Here is a 25,611-nt window from a genome sequence, read left to right as displayed (position 1 = left end):
AAACACAAACTTCAACTATCAAAACATACAAAACAGCTATTTGAAAATCTTTTTTTTCTAAGTAGTGAAAACAGACAAGACGGTTTCACTTCTGTAATTGATTTCTGTGTGCTGACTTTCACATCTCTTTGTTTTGGTACAAAGATGAAATGTTTGAGTTGGACACAGCTGAGAAATGAAACTGCTAAGAAATGTATCTCTTACTTTCCAATGGAATTTCTCTGGTTCTTTAAACACTTGTTAGTTCTCTACATCTTGCATGCATGCTTCAAAAAAATACTAGTCTTTTTAAGCCCCAGAAATATTAACTTGTACATTTTGTAATACAGTTCCCAAATATTACATACAAAGCTGAACTTAATAGTAAACATTCTTGTATTATCGACTTGTAAATAACACAGAAATTTTTGGTGCTGCAAAGCAGGAAGTAAAATGAAGCCATTATCTTTTATAAAGCAATATCACGCGGAACATTACAAATTCTTTTTAAAAATACCCCATTGTTCTGAGGCCCAAGGCTCACATATCTGATGGTGAGCTAGTGTGCTCATTTGTAGGTCTAAAAACTCACAGATTATGTAACCTGCTGACTTGTCCGGCAAGGAAGAGTCTGGCAGCGCTTGGCTACAGCCTGTTCGTGTAGCTACCCTGGTATGCAAGTATGCGAAGAATCCTTGGTTTACGTTTGGTGGTAGACATGCTTACTAAAAACATTGCCCTGGACAAAAAAAAAATGCAAACCCCAGGCTTGAGGCGTGGGATGTTGCTGCTGTCCCGTAGCGAGGAGTCCCTTCACAGAGCTGGGGCTGACTGTGAAGTCTTACCCTGGCGCTGAAGAGTTCTGCTGGCTTTTGGTACCACTGACCACACGATATCAGTCCTGTGTAGTTATAAAAGGCTTCCCAGCTTTAGGGGCTTGCTGGTTTTAAATAAAGGGTTGCCTGATTTTGCAAGCAGTCATCCCATTTAATTACTTTTCTAGGAATCTTTAGTCTCCAGCCTTATTAAATACAATTTGTACTCCTTCTGCTCTCAATCAAAGAAATTGAAACTAGGTTCTGGAGCCTTAACGCTCTGATGTTTGAGACCTTTCTGCCAACAGCCGGTAAGTCTGTGAGCTGCTGGTTTCTGGGCTTGCGGTGTAGCGCTGGTTTTAGATGCAGCACTTTTCCTCTGTTGCTAATATTTGCTCCCCCATTGCATTTGCAGACAGCAGTCATATCTTCTAGCAATTACTCAGGTTTCAGTTTTAAGTCTTGCGTAACATCTCCATCCCTTCTGTCACCCCACTGTCCATTTTCTATATTTTCTCTTGTTTTGGATGGAGAGCACGCTTGATTAGTTTGGGTGTGTGGTTCCAGGTCAGCATTTCCCTGTTTGTGCTGGAGGTAACTCACTGCATCTGGATCATATTGCAGCTTTTAGACTGTCACCATACAGATGCTTGTGTGGTCACCTCAGATACCTGCACTCTGCCTTTGCTGTTCTCCTCTGCCAGAAGACAGCCCTGAGATCCTAGGGTAAAAGTAGCATTTTAGTATAGCCTTAGTTTTTTACACTATTAAGTTTCATACAGTTTCTGTAATTCTTAGTTACCTGTTTCTTCCAGTGCCTTCAGGTTCTGAGAAGACCCTTTCTGACTAGTCTTTACTGAAGACACAAGAACAATGAGCTGATATTTAACTTTCAGTCCTTTTACATCCATAGCAAGTTGCTATCTTGACTTCTACCACTTGCCACCTGAGTTTCCTGGTTATTTTCTACATGCTACTACATCAGACTTCTTGGCAGAGTCTTGGTGGACTAGACAGAATAAGTAGATCTGCCATACTTTTGTAGAAAGCTCTTTCTACTTTCATGCCTTTTGTTAATGTCTCCTGCTAAACCTGGTGCTCTGTGTAGTGTTTAGATGCCCTTTCAGAATCTCCCTTTGGTTTTTCTCCTTTCTTAAATTTTGAATTGGTTTTCAGTCCTGTGGCAGCATTCCTTGTTTGATAGATGACTTGTCAAAGCTATACTACTGGTTATGTGATTTCAGAATAAGTTTCTAGAACTGCCTACCTAGAACATCCACTGTTTGCTGTGCAAGTGCTAATATTAGAAATAGATGCCTTTCGGGAGACCTGAAACTGAAACATTTCTGAAGAGACTGAGTGAAGGTAAAGTATCTTACAGAATGTTGTTTGCAAAACCTGTAGTTCATCAGATTTTAAGAGGAATCTGCTCTAAAACAGCTGAGCTGTTATGCATGTATTGCCTTGAAGAGATGAACCTTCCAGTGCTCAGCTGACAGGAAGCACTCTGATACTTGTTTGGTTCTGTTTTGGGCTTTAAAGCACCTTCAGTAATTAAACATAAACGTGGATGAGGTGACTACAGTGGGGGGGAAAAGTTGCTTTGCATTTAAAGTTTTTATAAGAAAGAGGAAGTGTTATCTATAGTTAGTAAACAGATGTGTGTGTTTCTGGTCTCTTTTTTCCCCCAGAATGCAGTACATCTTGGTCCCATGCCTCCAGTTGCTTTATTATGGGTAGGTAAGATGATGACAGTAACTTTTGAGTCTTCTGATATTTGAATTTCCTAACTTTAAATAACAGTTTACTGAGCTCACGGAGTAAACCAAAGAATGGCGAAAATATTCTCTGTACTTCGGAAAAAGATTTTTAGTAACTCAGCAAATTCAGGTGCTAGTTAGGTAGCAAGTCATTGCTGCCAGTCTTTTACTGGACTTCTCCTAACCACTTTTCCAGCAACATATGTATTGTTTCTACGTTTTTAATGCAACTGAAATGATTTTGATAGGCTGCATAGTAAGCTGAAATCCTGATGTGTTATTTTCAAATATAAATAGATCTGTTTGAATAAGATCTAAAAATCCATAAAAATACATTTAACTGAAAACATATATATATTTTTAATCCATTCTTTCTTGAATGTTTAGCTAAAAGATCTGTTCAAGAGTGGCTGAATTAGGGAGAGTTTTCATAAAATGGCTGTGCTGGTGTGCAACAACTTCATGATGCCGAAAAGGGCAGTACCCCCTCCTGTCCTCCCAGCTGCTCAGGCCTTCTGCCTCGTGCATCTGAATTGTTCCTCGGTGAGCTGATTTTTCTCACTAAAATGACAGGATATGATTTTGCTACTTTTGTTTTCTATTACATTAATTGAGTTCAACGAAATTTCAGATAAAACGGGATCCGGTGTAAGAGGAGCAGTGGGACAGCACGGACTGCAGCAGGGAGAGCAGGACTGCTGCTTCTCGCAGCGCTGAGCTGTTAAATCAGCTTGGCTCGCTGCAGCTCACTTGTGAAATCTCACAGGTAGCATTGCTTATGTTGTGTAAAAGCACATGAAATGCATTGCAAATTGAGGAAAGATAAGCTACTCTCTACAGGGCCATTGAAAATGCATCATTTTATAATTTCAGAATCTTTCTTCCTTTTTCCTCCCCACCTTCCATTGCATGTTCCACAAAATCCTGTGTGACATGGGTGTTCTGGTAGCACCAGCTTAGCCCCACCTTCCTAAAGCATCATTTAATTTATTTATTTATTGGAATACTTGTGAGAATTTATGTACGCAAATTTCATGATGGCAAAGCTGCTCTTCGTTGCTCTGTGTACCTATTTTTTCTTGTAAGGGTGCATCTTGCCCAATATCCTGCTCCTGACTGTGGCCCTAAACAAATATGCTTGTCCTGCTTTTATGCAGATGTATACAAGGCTTAACCTGACTCCTTTCCCAGATCCCAGCTATTTTCATATTGGGGATTTCCTGAGTCTGGTGCAGATTTTCTATTTAAGAATTCTCAATCGACTCCTTTTCCAAGGACTTCACCATTTTTTTTCCCTTAAAGTTTTATAAACTCTCTCATCCTTGGCAAGGTCCACAGGTTTGCTTTGAACACAGCTTTTGATCGCTTCATTTAACGAGCTACGGTTCTCATGTTCCGAGATGGTCAGCAGTCATCCTGATCTCTCTGCCATTGACAATTTGGATATTGTTCCCCAAGTTTTGCTTCTGAACACTGATGGGTTGTTTGAAACCCATCACCTCATACACAAAGCTAGATACATTTCTTTTCTTGGTCCCCCATATGCATTGCTTTAGAGTATATAGGGGAATTTCATCTGTCATTTTGTTGCTCAGTCACTTAGACTTGAGTTCTTCTGCAGTGTTTCGCTCTACGCTTGTCCTTATGGTCGTGAATAATTTAGTCTCAATCTGGAGACTGCTGCTGCTGCTCAGCCCTCGATGGAAAGCTCATTGTTGTGCACTTGCTGAACACGCGTACATTGCAAGTGTGAAAGCAGAACCTACCTGTGCGCTTGGCTGTTGAGTCTCTGGTGGCACCCATGGAAAAAAAATGTTAATGGGAAGGGTTTCGCGTGGAAGCTTTGCCAAAACAATCTCCAGGGATAATGTGGAAATGAATGCACAAGGTGGACTCTGGCTTCATCGCCATATCTGGTAAATTCTCCATTCCTCCGAGATCAAAAAGTTGAAGATTAGAATGGAAGAATGCGAACGCGATGGTGAGTCAGACAGGGAGCACGGGAAGGAGGAAAACCAGAGGAACTCTTCTGGGTTGAGGCCAAGCAAATGCTTCGATTTGCAGTCTGCTACTTATGCTACTTTTTACATTTCTTATATCTAGAGTTTTATTGCATTCTTTCACGTTGTGTTGAAGGAATTGTTTTGCACATTCAAGTAGATATTTTCTTTACCAAGGCAGTGTTGTGTGTTATACAATTTTTGACTTTTTTCTCTTTAGCACACAGATCAAATAAAAATAATATAGTCAACACAGTTGAAATTGCATCTGCTTAGTTTCTGTAAGTTTCTTAAGACTCCAAATATTGTGTTTTCTGTCTGTGAATGCAACTCTTATTCTGTGGAGAATCTGGTCAGGGCTGTTCTGCAAGGGAAATATTTTTAGATTGTAATTCAGGGAATCTGCCTACACCAGACTTGGAATGTCTCTGAGACTCTCGTGTGTTCTTCCCTTCCCCCATCTACCCAATATTTAGATCATTTGTGGTTTCTTCACTACTTTGAAACTTTTTCATAACACTTGCACCTGTTTGGTTTTCGGCAGCATAGACAGCAAAGCAGATGCGTGCAGCTGCGTTACTTCATGTCTGCTCCATGCTGAATATGGTGCCTCTTTACTCAGTGACTGCTGGGTTGCAAAGCTTCTCAGCGGTGCTCTGAATTTCATTTCTCCTTTCTTAGCAGACCTGGCAATACAGAGAAATACTGTTTGTATGTAAGAACCTCTTTTTCAGTTTCAGCAGTTTGAAAGTTGTGGTCCTGGGCTCGGCTGTCACGCTAATATCTGTGAATCCAGTGGGTGAGAATATCTTTGTATGTTTGTGGTCTAACGTGGTTAAAGCCTGACCTTGGGAACCAAAGTGTAATAAATACGGGTGTCCATACACGTGTGCTGTTCCCTAGAAGTCAACATGACTCCGTAGTTGATGCAGTTCTGGTCCCTTTCCTGAGCTTCAGGCAGGGTGAAGAACTTGATTTTGGCCAGCTTCAGCTTTGGTGCTTGGCTTCTGATTCCTGTGGGAGCTCATGTGGGGACTCAGTTTTGTCTCGTCAGCTATTTGGCAAATTTGTCCTGGTTGAGATGTTTTCAGACTGGCTTTACAATAACGATTGAGTAGTCCTGCCTCCTTGATCTGCTTGCGGAGCTTACTGGGATGATGTCCTGATGGTATTCCAGTGAATGCTGACAGCTTGTTAGAAGTCCAGCATTTTTTTAATATCAATGCTGCAATTATTTTAACTGCTGGAGTACTTCATAAGCGCTGAATAGAGCCTGCCCTCGCTAACGCAGTGGTGTGTGGTTAGCCTTAATTATTTGTGCATGCTGCTGTTCCTCCCTCAAAAGGCGTGGGGGCCAAGATGTGACCCCAGGCTCAGCCTGTCCAGAACCCCAGTCCTCCGAGGCTGCTCCGAGGCTGCTCGGCTTCACGGGGCTGCAAGGCTGCGCTTGCCTTCCCCCAGCTCCGCGAGCTTCCTGCTGCTTTGTTACGTGCCCGTCTCCATCCCTGTCTGCAGCCCTCGCTGAGGCTGTTTCTTCTGCCTGTGTCATATGTTTAAAAGGTTGTTTGAACACGTTTTTATTTGTATTCCTTCATTGTTTATAACTGAAAGTAACAAAAAGTGTTTTTGCTGTTGTCTTGTTGAAGCTTGTTTTAGGCTTGATTTTTAGTCTTTTCAGTGAGCTTAGCTTCTGCGTGGTTGAGCGGTTCCCATAACTAGCTTCTGTTTTACACCCTGCAAATTTTAAATATTGCACTGTGCTTATTTATTTATATGAATATTGTAATTTTGATACATAAGTAATTTGGAACCATATTAAGATTTCTTTCTTTCTACTGTGTAACTCTTCTGTATAGGCTATATTTTGTCAGTAATAATTCAAAATAGCTCTTATTTTTAACTGTTGGTGATACACAGCAAAAAATTCATCCTGTCTGTTACAATGATGTACTCAACCCTTGTGTTCAGGGATAAGGTTCTGAAATTGCAGTTTTTTTTTTTTTTTTTTTTTTACTAAAATCAGAACTCTTACCTGAAGTAGCTTTGACAGGCTAAAAAAAAAACCAAAAAGGGTTGCTTCCCCTCCCATCAGGGAACCTAGTGAGAGGTGAATGTTATGATTATGGGAAATATTTGAAGTTTGTTCACAGCGTTGCTGATTTCAGATAATTGTTCTTTACAAATTAGATTGCAACCAGAGTGCTGACGCACCGGAGTCAAGTTCCACTTCTGTTTGCATTCTCCTCTTCCTCGCGCTTTCTGTAGGAGTCTTTATCCTCCTGCTGTGTCATCTGGCCCAGGATCTGTCATGTTGTGAAGGATTTCACAATTTTCAATCTGCTTAAGCATGGGCAGGCATAGAGTTAATCCGGAGGAAAACAGGTTGTACTGCGAATTCTCCTTGCCATCCAAGAGAGTTGCCCACTGAGAGAATTTGTGGTGGGAGACACCACAGCCCTTTTGATGCCGACCTATGCTATCTCCCTACATTACTGTTACTTTGTGAAGCCTTTAATATTGTTTTAATGTAGCTGTGTGCTGTTTTTAAATGGCCAAGAGGAATTTTCAGTTACGTAAGTCAGGGCACGTAGCCTGGCCCTCTTGTCATGACAGGCTTCCCAGGTTGGCCGTGTAATGGGACTGTAACTCTGCCCCAGTGTGTGGCAGACACGTCTCCTCGTAACCCTGTGTTTTTCCAGCATACACATTTAGCTCTGTCATACCATACCATTTAGTCTCTGTGTACCTCTCAAAAGCAGTGAAGCGATTGTTCCTCTCACTTTTTTTTTTTTTTTGAGCAGTGTACTTTGCTGTATTTTTAGTGATGTTTTTAACTAGAAAGTAGTTCAGTATCTTCAAGAACTATTTTCTCTGAAAACTACATGTGAATTGTCTGCAATTTTTGTCTTGTAGGCACTTTTAAAATGTAAGATTTATAAAAATACATAATTAAGCCTTCTGTTCATGGAGAAGCTGTTTTATTTATTTCATATGGACATTACTTCTACTTTAAAATTTCCTATTACCAAGCCTGCTAGTACATGCAATTTCTGCCCGCTTTCTTGGCAGACTTTGGGTTTCAATAGCCTTTTATGTGTAGATTGCAGAGCAATAGTGTTTAAAAAATATATATAAATCCAACTCCAACCCCCCAGAACTTCCTGGTTTGTTTTCTGATTGTCCTGAGGTTGCTCATCTCTGCAGTGCAGTTGGGAGCAGTCTGTAGAGAATTCCTTGCTCACTACCTTGAGATGAAAATTTTGGCCATTACTTGTGGTGAAATGGCTTCCTTCACTTTACCTGTGACTAGCTTTTCCCTAAAGTACTGCCTGCCCTCCTCCAGTGGTCTCTGGTGTCTGACCTTCGCTGGTGAAGTGATTCTGCGGGCCGGGTAAGGCTCATCTCCATCTGTGGGCAGCACGTTTCTAGCTGGGGTGGTCTTCAGTATGAACAACACCATGAGTTCCTCACTCATTAGCCATTTTGCTTTTTGTACCCATGCAAATCTTTCCTTCAGGAAAACTCTTTTTGATTTTTGACAGCCCCTGCCCTCGCACGCGGAGGCCGGGCCGTGCTGGCGGCGCTGAGGCTGGAGCTCGCCCCTCAGCACACGCAGGCCGCGGGCCCCCTGCCCGGGAGGCGTTGGAAGCAGAGGCTGGTGAGAGTCAGGCCGCGTTGGCCTCATCAGGCGCAGGGCCTGGCCAGCATTGGTTTATTAAGGATCGGACCCCTTGGATTCCCAATTCCACTCTTCCCGTGGTTATTCCTCCCAAACCGCACTGACTCCTCCGCTTTCCCTCCCTGAAGATCCCGCGGTAAGGCTTGCGGTCCCCAGGTGCTCTTCTTCGCATCCCATGGGAAGCGTCACAGCCCCACTGGGCTTCCTCGTTGTGCCTGGAGGTGAGCCCCCACCACGTTACCCAAATGTTTTTCCCTTTGTTACGAGAAGCGTATCTGATTGAAGAATTTTTTCTTTGCCCTGGAGAACAGCAGGATAAGTATACCTTGCGTGTTTTCTGTTGACTTGCAGGGTCTTGGTGTTGTGCCTCAGCAATCCACATTAAAGTATTGAAAGAATTTCACTTCCCCTCCCCTCTCCCTTTGCCTGTAGGCTAGGAAGGACATTTTGGTGAGCTGCTGTCAGACCACAAGTATTATTACATCCAAGAGCAAGATTCCTTACAGAGCAACGTGAACTGAAAGCTGAATGGGAGATACTGAATAGTATCACTTGAAATTGTTTCCCTTAAGTCACTGTACTTCATGATAGGGCTTTAACTTTTGCTTGACTGGCTACATAAACCTGAGCTTCTCTTTTTTTTTTCTTCTTCCCAGAATTAGCTCTGAGATGTTTGTGGCAACACGTATCTTGCTGTTGTCAAAGTTTTCAGCAGGTGCAAAAGGGAAATGCAGCAAATGGTACTGCAGAAATCCAACTCTTCCCTCAACTTTAGCAGATGTAGAGTGGGAAGAGTCAAGTAAATGAGAAATCAATGTGATGAAATGAAATTTGTGCCACATCGAGTTTGACATCATTGGTTTAGGTGTGCAGGGAAAAAGAAATGAAAACAAGATTGTCAGGACTGAACTTCAGCAGTCGTGAGGTGAAAAATGCTGACCGAAAGTGCTATCAAAATTCTAGGGTTTTATTATTAAAGATAATACGGGGTTCTTTTTTCTTTGGTTTGTTTAAAGGGAGAATGAAGTCTTCCTCTAGCTTTTTCTCCTCTTTCTACTGCCTTCTACACTTTGCCCACTTGTTTTCATGAATATCAAGCAGATGCTTCTACCACAGAACATTAACTCTTGCTCAGCCTTCTTCTTAAGTTTGCTTTCTTCTGCCTATTAATGGCATTGAATCGTGTGGTTTATGCAGCATGATTGGATATTGACTCTGTGGTTGCCTGAAATACACTTGAATGCAGACTTGAGAGGTGAGCACACACAATCATGGAGGTGGTGCTTAAGCATTACATTTTCATGTGCCCTATTTTCAAGGAAAAACACCCCAATGTGTGTCAATAAATGCTGAAAATAGGGTCACTTTTACATAGACTCTTTTTTTGGCTGGATTTTCACAACTGTTTTCTGATCCTTGATAAGAGTTTGTGCCACTTGCAGCTCGGATAGAGTCTTGAGTTCATAAATATATTACAATTTAATAAATTATTTGTGATCCGCTGATGATGTAATATATAGACAGTCTACGTATCAGAACTTGCCGAAGCCAAGCCTGTGGGAAAATCCCTAAAGGATCATGTCAAAGATACAATACTGAAGCTTAAAAATAGACAGTCATCCCTCAAAAGGAATTTGCTTCTTTTCCAAATTTGTTACTCACTGAGTGATGCTCTTGATACACAAATACAGTGACCTTTACTGGATAGAGTTGAAGCTATTCAAATCATTTACATTAATTTCACCTCCATTAGATCCAAAAAATATGAGCACTTGTACCTGGTACCTGTGTTCATGCATGCATGCATGTTTTCTCAAGCAAATCCAGTGACCTGTTGCTCAGAATGCAACGTTTGTTGTTAAAATAGCTGGAACTACTGTACAGAGAGAGCTGTGCCTAGTTGTGCTCTTCAGTTGGTACATAAGAGTCAGGAATGAAACAGAGCAGCAGTAAAGCTGCTCTTAGCTCTAAGCAAGTAGAATCCTTTTATCCTTTTTAAGGCTTAACAGATAAGTCTTTTATTTCAAACTTTTATTGGCTATACCTGTGCTTACATATATATTATATCATAATCTGTATAAATAGTTTTTACAGTCTTCTTATGATAAGTTGCCTTTTCTTGATGACTAAAAATGATTAAAAATAACATTCCGGACTTTGGATGAGTTTTGTAGGGTGTCAGCCAAATAACTTTGATGTCTCTTAAGCGTTCATTTTGTGTCTGAACATAATTTATGCCATAAAAGCAGATCTTGGTTTCTCATAATTCAATACAATCCACTTACTCCATGAGGTTTTAAACTTCTGGTCAGCATGAAACAAGTGTGAGGAATGGATTTTGTACTCCTCAAATTCCACAGCTTGAAGTGCTAGAAGAAAATCAATAAATAAGATTTCTTTAGAGAATCTATAAAAAGCTTTATCCAAGTTTTTTAAAAAAATTGTCAATCAGATTTTAAATCTTACTGATAAAATTATGATGCTCTAAGGCCTGAGTTTATATTTATAATTTTATAGTAGCTATATATATATATATATATATATATATATATTTTTATGATCATCATGAAAAATCTCTCCAGACCTGTACGTTAAATAACTTGATGTTTTAATTTTCTTGTGTGCTTCTAGGTGAGCTGTGTAACCTCATAACGCTGGATGTAGCGCACAATCAGCTTGAACACCTTCCAGAAGAGATTGGAAGTTGCACGCAGATCACCAACCTTGACTTGCAGCACAATGAGCTCTTGGACCTGCCAGAAACCATAGGTATGTAAGGAGGCTGGGGAAGGGAAAACAAATCACTATTTCAAAATGTTCAGTAAGAGGAGCAAATTTGCGAATAAGTGCTTGGTTGGCAGCTGTAGAATGACTGGTGTTCTGCTCAAGGCAACTTCACCATTGAGATTAGAAGCAACGTGTGCATCTTACTTTAAATGTAGTTTCTAGTTTTTGGAGTTATGTTATTAAATTTAGCTGTGTCACAGAGTCTGTGCAGCATTGTCTAAGAAGGAGAGTTTTATATAGAAAAAAATCCTTCACTTCTAACTCCGATTTAAGGTGTTCTGTGAGCATGACTAAGTATTTGCAGCTTGTTTGTCCATTCTATAATGAATGGACAAATTCATTGAATGGACATTCATTGAATGTCCATTCATTGACTGGACAAATTCATCTATAATGAATGGACAAATTCATATAATTAAGCATGTAAAGGAATAAAAGGCTAAAAGAGTATTAGCTGAAGATAAATACTTGGACAGATAGTTTTAACTAACACCTTTGGCTAAAAGAAAATAAAACCAAAAAGGTAAATGTTTTCAATGAATTCTGTCTGCTTTATGCTTTTGGGTAGAAAATTAAAAAAGATTTTTTTAAAAAACTTCTCAAGTCAACAAAGTAATTATTCTGCAATGCAATAAAATACAGAGGGTTTGTGACTGAGGTTGGGAGGCTTTTTGGTCAGTTTCAGAATCTCGTGTAGGAGATTCTCTTATTTAATTTAATCTGTTTTAAACAGATGGCAGGAGAAGATGCATGCTGTGATTTTAAAAAGACAAGAAAAAAAAGACAAAAAACCAAGGCCATCGTGATTTTAAGCCCTTCTTTGTCACCACAACATACTCAAAAGAATATATGTTATCACTTAGGCAGTGTTTAATGTTCTTTAATGCGTAGTGAAGTGAATGAACAGAAGAGTGAAGAACCACTTAAAAACACTCCAGCTTTTCTTTTAGCAGTAAATTGTTGTGTGTAGTTGCTGTGGCTTTTTGATTAGAAAGTTTGACTTGAGCGGAGTTTACATTGATGAACTATCCACTCTAGCTAAATTTTCTTCCTGTTTTGATGGTATTTTTAAACTCTGGAGATCTCTTTCCATCTGGAATTTGCATCTAACTTACACAGTTTGTAAGCGCAGCCTTTATTTCTATAGCTGTTATGTAAATCTTACTGAAAACTGTTTTAAATAAAATTTACATGTACTGTAAATTTCATATTTAGGAAGAGAGTTCTCTGGATAAGCTGTTAATTACGGAAAAAAGTCTTTAGGCAAGTTGGTTTCCATTGTACTGGATGGTGCCAAAGGTGTACCGAGTTATGTAGTGGTTGGCAGTCATTGAGCTTCCTTGCTTTACACAAGGAAAGGTCCTTGGGTGTGAGAGGCACAGAGTTACTTAAGCTGTTAAGCCATTCGTGATAGATAGGAGATTGCTGACTATGCAGTCAAGATAGTTTGGACTCTTCTATTTCTCTAGGAAGTTACTGTAAAGGTAGGTTGCTTGCATTGAGTTTATACCTGGTCAAACTGGATTTCTGCATGTTTTCTTTGTTTTGTTTTCCCATTGCATTGTTTTTACAGTGTTTTGAAGTCATTTATTTTTAAATGCACACAGATGTCTCTTTACACTGCTTATCGGAGCTGAACATCAGTGCTGTGTAGCTCAACAAACCACCAAAGACAGATGAATAATTACAGTGCACTCTCCTGCCTTTAACTTCGCACTGGTTAAGCTTTTGTTCCACTGGAAAATCCCTGTTGTTTGTGCTGATGAATGTGTCTAGGAGCCGAGCACCACATTTAAGTGAAAACTGAAAACCAGAGATCAGTATTTGTGTCGCATAAAGTGTAGCTCACAAATGGCCAGAACTGGAAACTTAAGGCAAAAAAGTTGAGCTCCAACTTAAATGATAATGATCAACCTACATTTATGCATGTTACAGAAAAGGCAGCCGTAGCCAGTTCAGCAGCATTGGCTTTAATTCTTAGTCATCACAGTTTTGGTTCAACATTAAAGCAAGTTGTGGCTTGATTTTTAGATTACAGCTTACTTTGCGGTTAGGATTGTTCAGCGAGAGAATTTGAGTACTGAGAAAAACACCGAGGCCGTCTCCCGGCCCGAGACGCAGGGGCTGGGCTGCAGGACGCCCTGCCCAGCCTCTCGGCCGCTCTCGCCGGTTCCTGCCTCTTCCCTCGCCCGCCGATACCTGCCTGGCGCTGGGCATAGCTGCCATGTCTTGCAGCGCCTTCCCTCTGCCAGGTTTTGGCATGCTTGGTATAGAAGCACTGTCAGTGTTCCCCTAATTTACTCGAAGCAGCGTGGGGGTCGCACGCTTGGTACAAAAAAGACCAAACACATTTGCTCGTTATAAATATTTAATGCACTACAATCCTCCTGTTGTGGAAGAGACTTTCCATTACTGCCAGATCTGTCCCCTCCTCCCCCGCTGACACCTTTCGGATGGAGGCCTGGTTTTGCTCGTGAGGGATGTTTTTGTCAAGCTGCTTTGAAAAACCAGCAGCCCCTTTCGTTTTCTACTTCCACCCCCCCCCACCCCCCCCAAACAGACACCCCTGACAGAAAAAAAAGTGAAAAACAAACAAACAAACTTGGAAAATGCTTACAGTTACTGTTGCTCTGTCTAACCAAGTTTTGGTTTTACCACAGAAAGGTTCCTGGACCTGCCAATAAAAAAATAAAAAGCTAATACTACTAAGAAGCTGTTTTTCTAACTACCAGTACCTCCTGAGCCGAGGCGGCGTTGGAAGGCAGGGACGCCGAAGGGTGACACGCAGGGGAGTGGCTGGGAGGGGATTATGCATCAGCAGTGATTAGAGGTAGCAGAGCCAATATATCCACTCTGTAAAAATACAAAGTTCTCGGTTCAACTAACGCTTCATAAGCACGCCTTCTTGCAGTAGCAAATGTCAATTTTAGATATTAGTTGTCAGGAAGTGACCTAATGTCTTGCTTTACAGATATTGGCTTAATACATTCATATCTGTATCTCTGTTGATTGAAAATTGTAAAGTACTTTGTATATTAGGTCACTTCCTGCAAGGAAAATGAGCTTTGTGGAACAGCTTAGCACATTCCAAGAGTTTCAAGTCCTAGAATCAAAATCGTAGTGGGATCTTAGCTTCTCCGTGCTTTAATTGCAGATTGCCCCCCTGCCCTGGGTGTTTTCTGGGGGGGTTTGGGGTGGGAATTAAAATCTGATTTTACTTTCAGGGGTTTATCTCTGCATAAGTACCTGGTGCACTAATAAGAGGGATTATCCAAAAGATATAAACAAGGAGGTGAATTATCAAAATTAATAATTGGACTTTTGAGATAGCAAATTTGGGGTAGAAGAAAGTGTTTCTGTTAGGTGACCGTTGGATTAAACTAGCTTAGAAAATGTTATGCTGCACATACCACGCTGTGAGTGTTCGCTCTTTTTGAAGACTTTATTATAGCATTCCGTATAAATGTTTGCAATTTCTTATTTAAAAGCTCAGAAATGCTTGTTTGAGAATGTAATTTTGTTTCTGTTGAATTTCTGCTTTTAAAGAGCCAGATTCTTCAACTGTTTTGTAATTTTCCACTTCCATGTGTTTACGTGTGCAGCTTGATTATAGTCAAATGTGGCATATTCATAGACATTTAAGGCAACAGAAATTTTAATATGAAAAAGAATAGTCAGTTGTAAATGTTCCAAAATGATGCTTTAAAAGCACAAAAAATTCTGTCACTGGATACACTTTCCAGTGTCTGACATGGCACTGTTCCTAAAATACGGTTAGGAGAACGAGAGGCATATTCAAAGCCTAGAACTCGTGCCCTTCGCTACGACAGAAGAGCTCAGAGCTGAAATCACAACTTTCACGAAAGCAAATACTCTGGGGAGAAGCTTTGCTGCTTTTGTTGTTGACATCGAGCTACAAACTGTGCTGCTAGCTGCTTTACCTTCAGAGCGCTGCTCTGCTTTTATGCACGTGGTTGATAAAACCTGGGAACAGAGCAGCACAGCTCATGCAGCTCGGGTTGTACGACTTGTTGCTGTGACACCTTTAGGTCCCTAGAATTCCTCATAAAGATATTTCCATAGAAAAGTGAAACTACTTTATTTATTTTTTAAAGTACTGCAGGCTTAGCAAAAGCTGGAGAAGTCTCACTCTGAAACTTCTGGTCTTAATGAGAAGCAGGCGAGCACCGCCAGCCCTTGGTGGCAGGGCTGCTGCTCAGGAACCGCGCAGCTGATCGCTTCCATTTCTTGCCATCCTGGTGGAGCAGAGGATAGGCACCAGCTTGGATGGCAATCTTCATGTCATTAACATTGAAGCATGTAACATAGTGCTTTGGTCAGGCGGGGTCTACGAGCGTTCAGTGCTTTCAGGATAAAGACCATTTCCAGTCTCAAAAGGAGAGGAGAGATCTGGTCAGCACTTATTGTTCTTGGACTGTGCTGTTAATGGAGCATTTAAATTAGATTCTGTTCCTATTTGGCAATCACAATAAGCTTGCTTTCTCTCTACCTCCTCGAAAGCAGCGGCTCCCACTCTTCTCTTTCAGTTTTCAGGTTATTACAAACCTTTGCTGGTTTTCAGGGTGTTCTCATAAAGGGGATGAAGTCTTGTCATCTTTGCTTCTAAATTTAGTAAATACAAAGCAGTGAAACTGTCCCAAAATCCTGGGTGGCACGAAGGTGGGAAGTGGGAAGTGCCTGCTCACTGTCTCCTGGGGGCTGAACTGGAGGGTATGGAGCAAAGCTGTGAGTCGCCAGCCCCCAAAGGACTAAAAGCAGCCTGCCCTTACTGCGATGGGTAGGTAACGCTTAGGTGTCAGTGTTTGCACAGCTTGTTGTGGATGCTGAAAGCTCGCAGGCTCCCAGGACAGCATGACGGTTCCACAGAAGAAAACTGTATCAGTTGCTGCTAACTCCAGGAAGTTTGCGAGCCGCACGTTGTTGAATCTTCCCCAGGCTCCAGGGGAAGTTTCAGGGTGTGCTTTCCCTTTCCTTAGCTGCTTCTCTTGGTGTTGGCTGTTGAGCTTTTCTTTCCGGAGAGAAGATACTTGTGAGTTAGGTATACATTGTTCTTGGTGATTAACTTTTTTGTGAAATTCAAGATCTATATAAATGTTTTTAATACTCAGTTGAAAAGGAAAGTAAGACTGCCAAAGAAAAAACGAGTGAAATAAATTTCAGGTGCTTTGTTTGTGTTGTATGAAATATGAATTGAGAAAAATGTAACAATTTCACTGATAATCCAGAGCAAGTCCCAACTGTTGCTTTTGACTGTTGCAGTCAAGTGTTTTTGTATTGTTTTCATACCATTTTCAGCTAATTATAATTTCTGTTTTTGTTTCAATAAATAATCCTCAGTGCAAGCCTGGTATATAATTAGATACACATGTATTCTTCTGTAAAAATTAGGCCTGCTTCTATTGGCTTATTAATTTTGAGTTTATTGATTTGATCTGTATTTATGAAAATACTTCTTATTTTGTATTTTGGTTAGATATTCTTTCTGGTGAGACTAGGATGGGGACTGTTTATTTTAGCCAATGTGCATACCATCACACGGTAATGAGATGCAGAGACCGGTATGGAGAGATGCGTTATAACTGCAGCTCAGCATTTTCAGGGTGATTTGTATACTGTAGGAAGAAAAAGCCCATAATCTTATATGTAAGAAGCAGGCAGGAAGGAAGAGTGATTCAAAGGAATCAAGGCAAGCAGGTCTCTTAGCTAAGTGCATTTTGATGAACACATGTTAAAGGAAGTTGAATTTTCATGGCTTAGAGACAGTTTCAGAAACATGTCGCTCTTGTTTGTGCTCTCTTGCCTTACACAGGTATTGTGTATAGTACATGTCAGATACTTTAGCCTCTGCCACTCAGTTTTTGCCAGCATCTTACATCTTTCCCACATGCACTCTGCAGTGATTTTGGTATTGAATCACAGTTGGAAAAACAAGTAGTGGTCATGCTTTCGTCTCCCTGAAATAATGAAGGAAACCCGTCTTTAGTTGATACTGTTAGATTGAAAATAGAGGAATCTCTGCTCTCTTCAAATGGCATTTAACTTGATAAGAGTTGTAGAGATTCATTTTAAAGTGATGATAGATTTTTTAATAGATTAACACCTTACTGGAGAATTTCTCAAGGAGGATTTCTCTGGAGAGTTGCATAAGAAGCATAATGCACTTTGGTTTGAGCAGAACAAAAAATGGTGGGCGCTATTGACCTCGTAATTGGAGAGTCTGAATCTGTCTCCTACACTGGTCTGATGCATCAAGAGGTACTGGTGGTCAGAAAGAAAAGTTTGAATAATTTTGCTATTAAGGCAGTAATATCCAGAGATTGCAAGTAAAACTTGTAATTGTTTGAATTGTTCAGCAGTCTTAAGCCTACTGTGCCTTTGCATTTGGAAAAAATATGATTGCATTTCATGCTTTGGCTTTGGTAGTTGGTAGCACTAATCAGGAGGGGTTTCTTTTCTATAGTTTTTCTGGTTTGTTGCCTCCCCTTGTCCTCCAAATCACCTTTCTGTCCCCATCCGCAGTTCTCCTGAAACATCAGTGATTAGGCAGAGGAGTGAAACATCTCAGATGAGCATCGGATGAGAAATGACTGTAGGATTTTGTTCTGCTTTCCTCTGCAGCATGCTTACTGAGATCATGTTCTTCAGGATGGCTTGCCTGGCCAGTGGCTTCTCTCTCTAGCAGTGCTGGATGTCCATAGGCATGGTTTGTGCTTCAAGAGTGCAAGCGAAGATAAAAATGGTTTATCTAAAGCCTTTCATTTTACTCCACACCTATCAGGGGAAATCTTTTCCTTTCTGACAAGAGGTTAGATTGTCAATGACAATGATGTCAACAGCTCCTTTCACCTAAAAAAATCTGTGAAACTGTTCAATAATTGTCATGGAATATGGCTGACATCTGGAAAAATTAATACGTACTAAGCACAAAGTGTGATATAGGCGACTTCTAGTTTGCCTTACGGCTATTTTAGGCTATGAGCACTGCTGAAATGTTTGAACAGCGTTTAATTTCTATCCATAGTTGGCCACATCTAGTTTGCCTGGTCTCTCCTTTAAAGTTTTCAGCTCTTAAGGCCCTTGGTCTTACCTTCTTTGGATTTTATAATTATTTTTTAATATATTTTTTAATTATTATTTTTTTTTAAATTTAATATTTTTTTGAACCTCTTGTGACTTTTTCTTCCATATTGTCATCTTTGTTATTTTAAACAGCATTAAGGATATGTGGTGTTTTAAGGCTAATCAATGACATCTGGTACCTTTTGTGGGCAAAATAATTTATCTCCCTTAGAAGAAAATTCCTTAGTGATTTAAGTGAGTTGAGATGTATGAAATAATGTATAGTAATGTAAGTTCTTTGGTTGCTACTTACAGCATGCAGAGTTTAGTCAAATCGAAATCTAAGAATATTTATCAAAGTTAGATCATCAAAAATACTCGTGAGCCATGTTTGTAGTTCAGTCTTGTGATTATCTGTTCCATGCTGAAGTTCATGTATACTTATTATCGCAATCTTTAAGGGAAGGGTTTTTGATGTGTGCAGCACTTTTAGTTAAATTTGCGTGTTAATACTATCTGCAATAGGCTTTTCTGTAGCAAACATATTTTAAGTTGATCAGTATGTTTCTGGTATTTTTAGGAAAAAGCAACTGGCAAACTAGCTTGATGAACGAAGTTGCATAAATCAGACAAATTGCTCCACGTTTTAGTAACGATACAGTAATATTTTGCACTAAGTAATGACCCTTCATCTAAGGATAGTGAATTTGAAGGATTATTTTAACTGAAGAAGGGAGAGAAAGAGGTGTGATGAATCTCAGAAAAAAGAACATTTGTCACCCCCTTTAGATGGTGCTGGTAAGACTTTGAAATAGGAATTTGGATTTCTTTCTATTATTTAATGCTTTGGATCCCATTTCTCTTGATTTTGACATATTCAAGGAAGAGATGTTGCTCCTAATTAGAGAACTGCTTCAAGTGGTCTTTCTAAAAAGCGTGTTTAGGTGAGCATGGTTTTCCGCTTTATTTCAGTCTTCCCTTCTTTTGCACTGGGTTTTTTTCTTTAACGTTTGTGAGGTATCTTTGATAAAGAATTTAATTTAAACTAGAGTCCCATTTGTAATAGCAGGATTTAATTTAATGGTTTTAGATTTACGTGCTTCCAAGTGACTTTTAATTAATTTCTGTGTAAATTAAGAGAGACCGGTATTCTCCGCAGCGAGGTGACGGGGAGTTCTGCGCTCAGGGCGCTTCAGAACTGAGTGCAGCGAGATGGGTGTCACGCCGGGCGAGGTGAAGCCTGCTGATGGGTGTCAGTACGTCTTGCCTGTAATAAAATATGACTGAAGCAATTGCTACAAAGGTGGCTGTGTGAAAAGTGACTCCTAAGAGTGACTGTTCATGCAAATGGTTGAGCTAAGACAATTGTACAGTGACTTCCTTGTGCCTGGCGTGAGTTCAGGGCTTAGGTCCACTTTAGTATGATGTTGAGAATTACCTGTGAACGGGGTGATTGAGTTTATGAGCTCTTTTTTTGGAATGGGCTTCCTAAGAAAAACTCTTGGAAGGGTTTTTAGTTGTTGCTTTTTCTGCCAGTAGCTGCTTTTCAGTTGTGGTTATCAAACTGTCACATTCGTGAACACTTAGTGCTGCGTTTTCTGAGTCACCCTGCCTGCAAGGGGCTGTTGGAGAGGAACCACAGCGGTATGGTTTCGGTGACAAAAGTACAGCCGCAGATGATCCTGATTGTCTGACTGCCCGAACTGATCGTGATCAGCTGGTACCTTCCGCGCCTCACTTCTGGCACGGTAGATTCGGCCTGACAGCATGCCAGTTGAGGGCTTAATGTGGTGCCATATCACAAACCGGTAGCTAAACTGGAGAATAGGTAGGGGAGCACGGGGACGGTGAGGTGGCTGGGGAGCGGGGTGAGGAAGATGGCAGCAGGCCGTGCTGCGGGGCCTGCGGGCCTTCGGCCCTGCCTCCTCTGGGCCCCCCCTGACAGCTGCCGGTTGGCGGTATTGCTGCGGCTCTGGGCAGCAAAAGCAAACGTCTGGAGACAAAACTTCCTGATGGCACACACACGCATAAATAAATAAATGAATAAATCTACCCTCGTTTTGAAGAATGCAGGCTTGCCTTTTGGGGGAAAAAAAAAAGCACAGGGAGAAGTTTTAACATCTTGAGCAGAGGGAAGAGCTATAAGGATCATCCTGTTCTGTGAAGAGAAGACTATGCTGGACAAGCCAAATCTTACCAAAATAAAAGCCGATCGGGGCTGCCGACTATGATACATTCACAGTGAGGCATGAATACGAACACTGAAGAGGATGAAAAAATACCCGAGTCTTGTTGACACAAGACAAAATGGCGATGAGTTGGCCATAAAACTGGCTTGAAATCAGAAGGTGGCCTGTGCTGACTGGGTCGGTGGGTGCAGGACAGCCTTTCCAGGAGCAGGAGAGGCGCTGGAGGTGAAGCTCCAGCTGAAATCATGCTGCTTGTGTTGCCGTTCCCAGGAAGAACTAACCGTATTATTGCTGTGCTGTGTAAAACAGTCACGAAAAGGTAGGACACGTAGGATGTGTGTTCTGCTTTTCCTGTGGTATGCCTTTCCTGTGGAGGAGAAAGATTTCTGCAAAAGAGAAAACAAAAGTTTATTTGAGAAATGCTATTCATGATAAAAATTGTATTGAAAGCTGCTACTTATGCCTCCTTTCTGACAACGCTATGAAGACAACCAATGTGTATCATTCTCTCCTGGAAAATTAAGGCATAATTTGACTCTCTGTAACAGCTGCCTTGTTTTGTTTTTCTCAAATGCCACGTTGCTGGTGGGAATGGAGCCATAGCCATCCAACCTGTGCTCGCAATCTGGAATCGGCGCAGCGACGTTGTATTGCTAAGCAACAGTTGGCATCACGCTGTCTGCTCGAGCCGGGCCCTCTTTGTTCTCCTTGAGAGTGCCCGAAAAATCAAGATCAGCATCCAGCTCAAGGTTTAAGTAGTGGAAAAAAATAAATTAGCATCTTATGTTGTGTAAAGTTTATCGCTTGTTTTGTAAGTAATGTTAAATACTAATTCAGAGAAACACAATCAGGGTGTGCTTTGTTCATCGTAGAGCAGCGAATCCTAATGATCGTGGTGCTTTGCAATAGGATGCGCATCTTGTGGAGCGAGGCCGGTGTCCTGTATGGACGGATCTTGCTGAGTATGGCATGAAATGCTTTTCATGCTTTGTCCATGAATGCGCATTTTGATACTAGTGGATTGTAGGTTCAAAGCAGGTCTTAAGTATTCTGCTTTGTGTGTGTATATGTGCTGTAGGATTTAAAACCAAAATATGACAATTTGTGCATCAGAGAGCAATATTGGTAGCCCTGGATTTTGAATGCCTTTTTTGGTTAAGGGGGAAGACTTATTTCGCTGCTTCTGTCAAAGTAAACTGTAGACTTGCTCAGAAAGAAAGCACTTATAAAAATCCCAGTGGGAGATGGTGTTAGTTAAGCAGCTCCAGGTGGCTACCTGTTGTTTAAACTTTTGTTTCGTTATTGACAATACCAAGTGAAATTTGTTGCTAAGCTTGTTAGCTAGACAGTAGATAACACACTGAAAAATTTGTCATCTTTTTTTTCTTGATTTGTAAGACCTGGAAATTTTTTTCTATGGAAGGCTTTTTTGGACTTTTGCCTCTCACTGTTCTTATGAATCTCCTTTTTAGTAACTACAGTGAATCATTCAGCATTTCCAGTTTTCAGTTTTTGTTAGGTACGCTCCCAGTCTAGCTGCTCAATGATTTAGGGTCAATTCTTACAGTATATTTTGACCAGTCCAGAGGAATTCAAGGAAGAGGTATTTTGCCATTTCCTTTGCTCAGACTTTTCCTCTGTCTAGTGAATTTCATTATGCTATTCCTATTAATTTTCATTCTCCATTTCTTTTTTAGATTCATCTCTTGCTTCCAAGCACATTTCATACACTAATTTGCTTCTTCATTTGCTGTGTTCTGATAACCTTTGTAGAAGTTCATATATGTAGACATTATTATATCCTTCAGTGCATGAGTAATCGCTCAGACTATACGTATAAGGCTCCCTTCATTTTTTATTTGTATTTTAAAAATATTTTGGTTATTCTTGCTACAATTGAATCTTCTCTTCCTTTTATAGTGTATCTTTCTGGTACTTCAATATGCAGAAGAAATAGGTTGTCCCACGAGTGGTTGTCAAAATGTGAAACAGTCTAAAATAGTGAATGTTTTGCAAAGACTAAGCGTGTGAATTTGTTCATAAGCTTCTGATGCTGAAACATACATGTGCACAAACATGCTTTCTAAACACATGGATGAGACAGAAGGCTTTGCACTGTTCTGTATACTATTTGTCAGATGACTTCTTAGAGAAGTTCCGTGCCTTATTACCTGCAGGAGAGTACCAAATGCCCCAGGACTGTATAGGTCAAAGACATCCTTAAGCACTTGATTTTGGCCTTGAGTGCTTGTTATCTGTTAAAGGTTGGAGCTAAAGGGATCTTCACATAGGAAATTTTCAAGATGCAAGCTTCTCAAGGTTTTTTCTTTAGACAGAAATACAGATCAGCTGGGACTGTCAGCCTGGCAATATTGGGAAATATTTTTAAAGCACTATTGTCCAGATTTTTGCGGACTTCTCCCAGACTTTTCCCTCAGTATCATTTGAAAAACTTGGAAGACTTTTTTTTTTTTTCCCCATCATCACTTTTTAAGACTGTGTTGCTTTTGGAGGATAGTAAAGTCTTGGTGTTGTGTGGTTTTCCCCCACAACCCTTCGCCCCCTGTAGAGGAAATTGTTTTGCCAGAACCTAAGCTGTGTGAAGTATGCCCAAATTCTGGTAATATGAGTCATGGCATTCAGTGATGCTGTGTGTAAATTTTTTTGAAAAACAGAAGTTATTTTGGGGATATTGAAAATGACAGAGTTCTTTGGTAGAAAGATCAGGATGGAATACTTCTGCAACAGGATGTAGCTTTCCTTTCCTTGCTTACTGTATCATGTACAAGTTAAGAATAACGTGCGGCATGTACAATTACTTCTCCTGCATTGTTGATGTCAGCATTGGAAAGCACGGTAAGCTATGAATGTCCTGTTTGGGGATGACAGCTCCATTTCACCCTATGAAAAGTTTGAAGTGTAAAGTGTGAGACTACAGAAGAATCAGAAGTCAAACCGTTTTCTGTTCCTTGGTGTTAATATAATGATGTATTAATAACTGTTTCCTCCCTCTAGGAAATCTGTCCAGTCTAAGTCGTCTTGGCCTGAGGTACAATAGGCTGTCAGCAATTCCGAAGTCTTTAGCAAAATGCAGTGAACTTGATGAACTGAATCTGGAGAACAACAACATTTCTACTTTGCCAGAGGTGAGAGTTAGAGGGGAGTGGTTTTGGGAGGGAATACGTTGTAAGGCATCTTTGTTTTGTAGAGGATTTGGAACATGTCAAATCATTTCGTTTTGCCTCGCAACTCTGAGGAATACCTTTGGTTTTAATCTACATGTGTAACATGAAATACTGCAATTCTGTACGTATTAAGTTCTTCTATAGTAGTTAGATATGCCTATGTCACACAACTTCCGTCAAGAGTAGGAGCAGTACATGTGGTTAAATTGGCTGTCCTGAGTCTCTTCAGGAAACCTTAACTAAGAAGCCCAGGTTCCCATCATTTGAGCCGTATAAGGTGTTTCGTGGAAGAAGTAGAAGTAGAAAAAAAGAAAAAAGGATAACTATCCCGAATTGAGGCAAGAATGACCTTTAAGAGAGTGAATAAAGTGTGCTTACAGCTACTTACTTGGCTTTAGCATTCTCATTTTAACATGGAAAACCATATACTGTTGGCACTGGTGGGGTATCATCCAGCTACTCATTGATGCACCTTTCATAAGTTACAAAAAAAAAAATAAAAATTTGCATAATGTTTCAGTTTCCAGCAACTCTGCAAGGATCACAGAACAGGGAAGAGAATCGGTTTTCTTTTCATAGTTGTTGCACTTGGTTGTTTTACCCTGGTCTCTTGCTACAAGCTTAGTGTGGGAGCAAAGAAAAAGTTCATTGTTAGAAGTTCTGGAGTCACCTTTTCAGTCTCTTCAAGCAACACATTTCCTGAATGGAGTGCTTTGTTAACGCTGAGGTGGAGACACAAGTCCTAGTCCCCAGTGCATCTTTATATTTGTCTGTACTCCTTCTCAGAAATTCCCTGAAACTCGCCTCATTGGCCTTCAGTTTCACAGTCCTGGATAGGTGTGGTAGTTGGTTACAGACCGTTTTTTCAATACAGTTTTGGTGTCTGCATACTTTCAAACTATTTATACTGCTGGGTTATACATTTCATCCTATTTTTTTTTTTTCTTTTCATAATTTCTTGAGACTGATTTCTCAGGGCAGCAGATTGTAAGATGCTCGACTGCATGCTTTTGGTGCTAGTAAACATTTAGAGGAAACGTTTGAATTGAAGCATTAGTGCCTGGGCAGAATTGCTTGGACAACAGAAAAAAATCTGATGTGATTTATTCTTATTTTGGATGTTTCTTCCATTGATTTAGAATTGTTTGGAGATTAAAGCTGCAAGACAAAGCCTTGAGTTTACATTCTATTCTGTTTTAATGGTGGTCCAAACTGCTTTCCTAAGCTGAAAAAAAGAGAGATTTCTATAAATCACTAGCATCAAAGAGGTATATAAAACTATACATACAAGAAAAAAATAAATACATTTATAGTTAAATTTGGAGTTAGCAAAGTATTCATAGTAACAAAATGTCGTGACCTTTTTCTTTCAGATAAATTTTTAAACTCAGCAATGATAGACTGAAGACAAAGAATTTAATAAATGTTTGGATAAAACTATCATTTAAGGAAATGCCACTGAGTGAAAGCCACCAGGCTGCTTTTAAAATGAGAACTAAGCTAGCCCTTCCCACCCAGACATATTATAAAAGCAACTATGGTGTAATTACAAAAAGATAATGTGAAGATGATTGCTTGTTTTTAAAATATGTTCAGTCCTAATACAAAACTATTTGAGACTGTGCTGACTTCTTCACGTATTTGCCAATAATTTGTTACCACCTCAGCAGCTACCTTGCAGAAGTGTATCATTTATAATGTAATCAGCTTAAAATAAAGCATTCCTTGCTATAATACAAAGAACTGTATTTGTTGAAGAAACTTTGGAATTTCAAAACATAGCTGAGGCTGCTGACACAATGCCTAATAAATATTTTATCTTAAAAGGGTGGGTTGGGAGAAGGCAGCACTGCCACAGTTTTCACAGACATAAGAGCATTGCTCTTTTTGTACTGCCAAAGCTCTCTTGCTTCCCTTCAAATGTGTTTAATTACTCTAGGCTATTAGAGTATATTAGCTAACATTTTTAATATTTTTTGTATGGATGCAGACTTGAAAAAATGGCTTTAGGAAATGCCAAGATGCATTTGAAGCCATAAAGTGTTTCTGTAACAGAGCTCAGGGACTGCCTAACCCTAGGACAAAGAGTATCAGTTAAGTAAAGTATAGCTAGAAGCAGTATTTCCTACTCAGAGGT

At 40.2% G+C, this 25,611-nt stretch overlaps 1 protein-coding gene across 4 annotated transcripts in view; it reads left to right on the top strand.

Moving 5' to 3' along the window:
- SHOC2 (SHOC2 leucine rich repeat scaffold protein) overlaps positions 1 to 25,611 on the top strand; it is a 66,962-nt gene that overhangs the window by 29,650 nt on the left and 11,701 nt on the right. For all 4 annotated transcript variants that reach the window (XM_048060591.2, XM_067000667.1, XM_067000668.1 and 1 more), the window contains exons 3-4: positions 10,865 to 11,002; positions 23,305 to 23,435. In XM_048060591.2, the coding sequence (XP_047916548.1) occupies positions 10,865 to 11,002; positions 23,305 to 23,435 (269 nt within the window). The remainder of the gene's footprint in view (positions 1 to 10,864; positions 11,003 to 23,304; positions 23,436 to 25,611) is intronic.

Source organism: Anser cygnoides, chromosome 7 (genome assembly GCF_040182565.1).
Source record: "Anser cygnoides isolate HZ-2024a breed goose chromosome 7, Taihu_goose_T2T_genome, whole genome shotgun sequence".
Lineage (NCBI taxonomy): Eukaryota > Metazoa > Chordata > Aves > Anseriformes > Anatidae > Anser > Anser cygnoides.
This window is presented reverse-complemented; position numbering and strand designations above follow the sequence as displayed.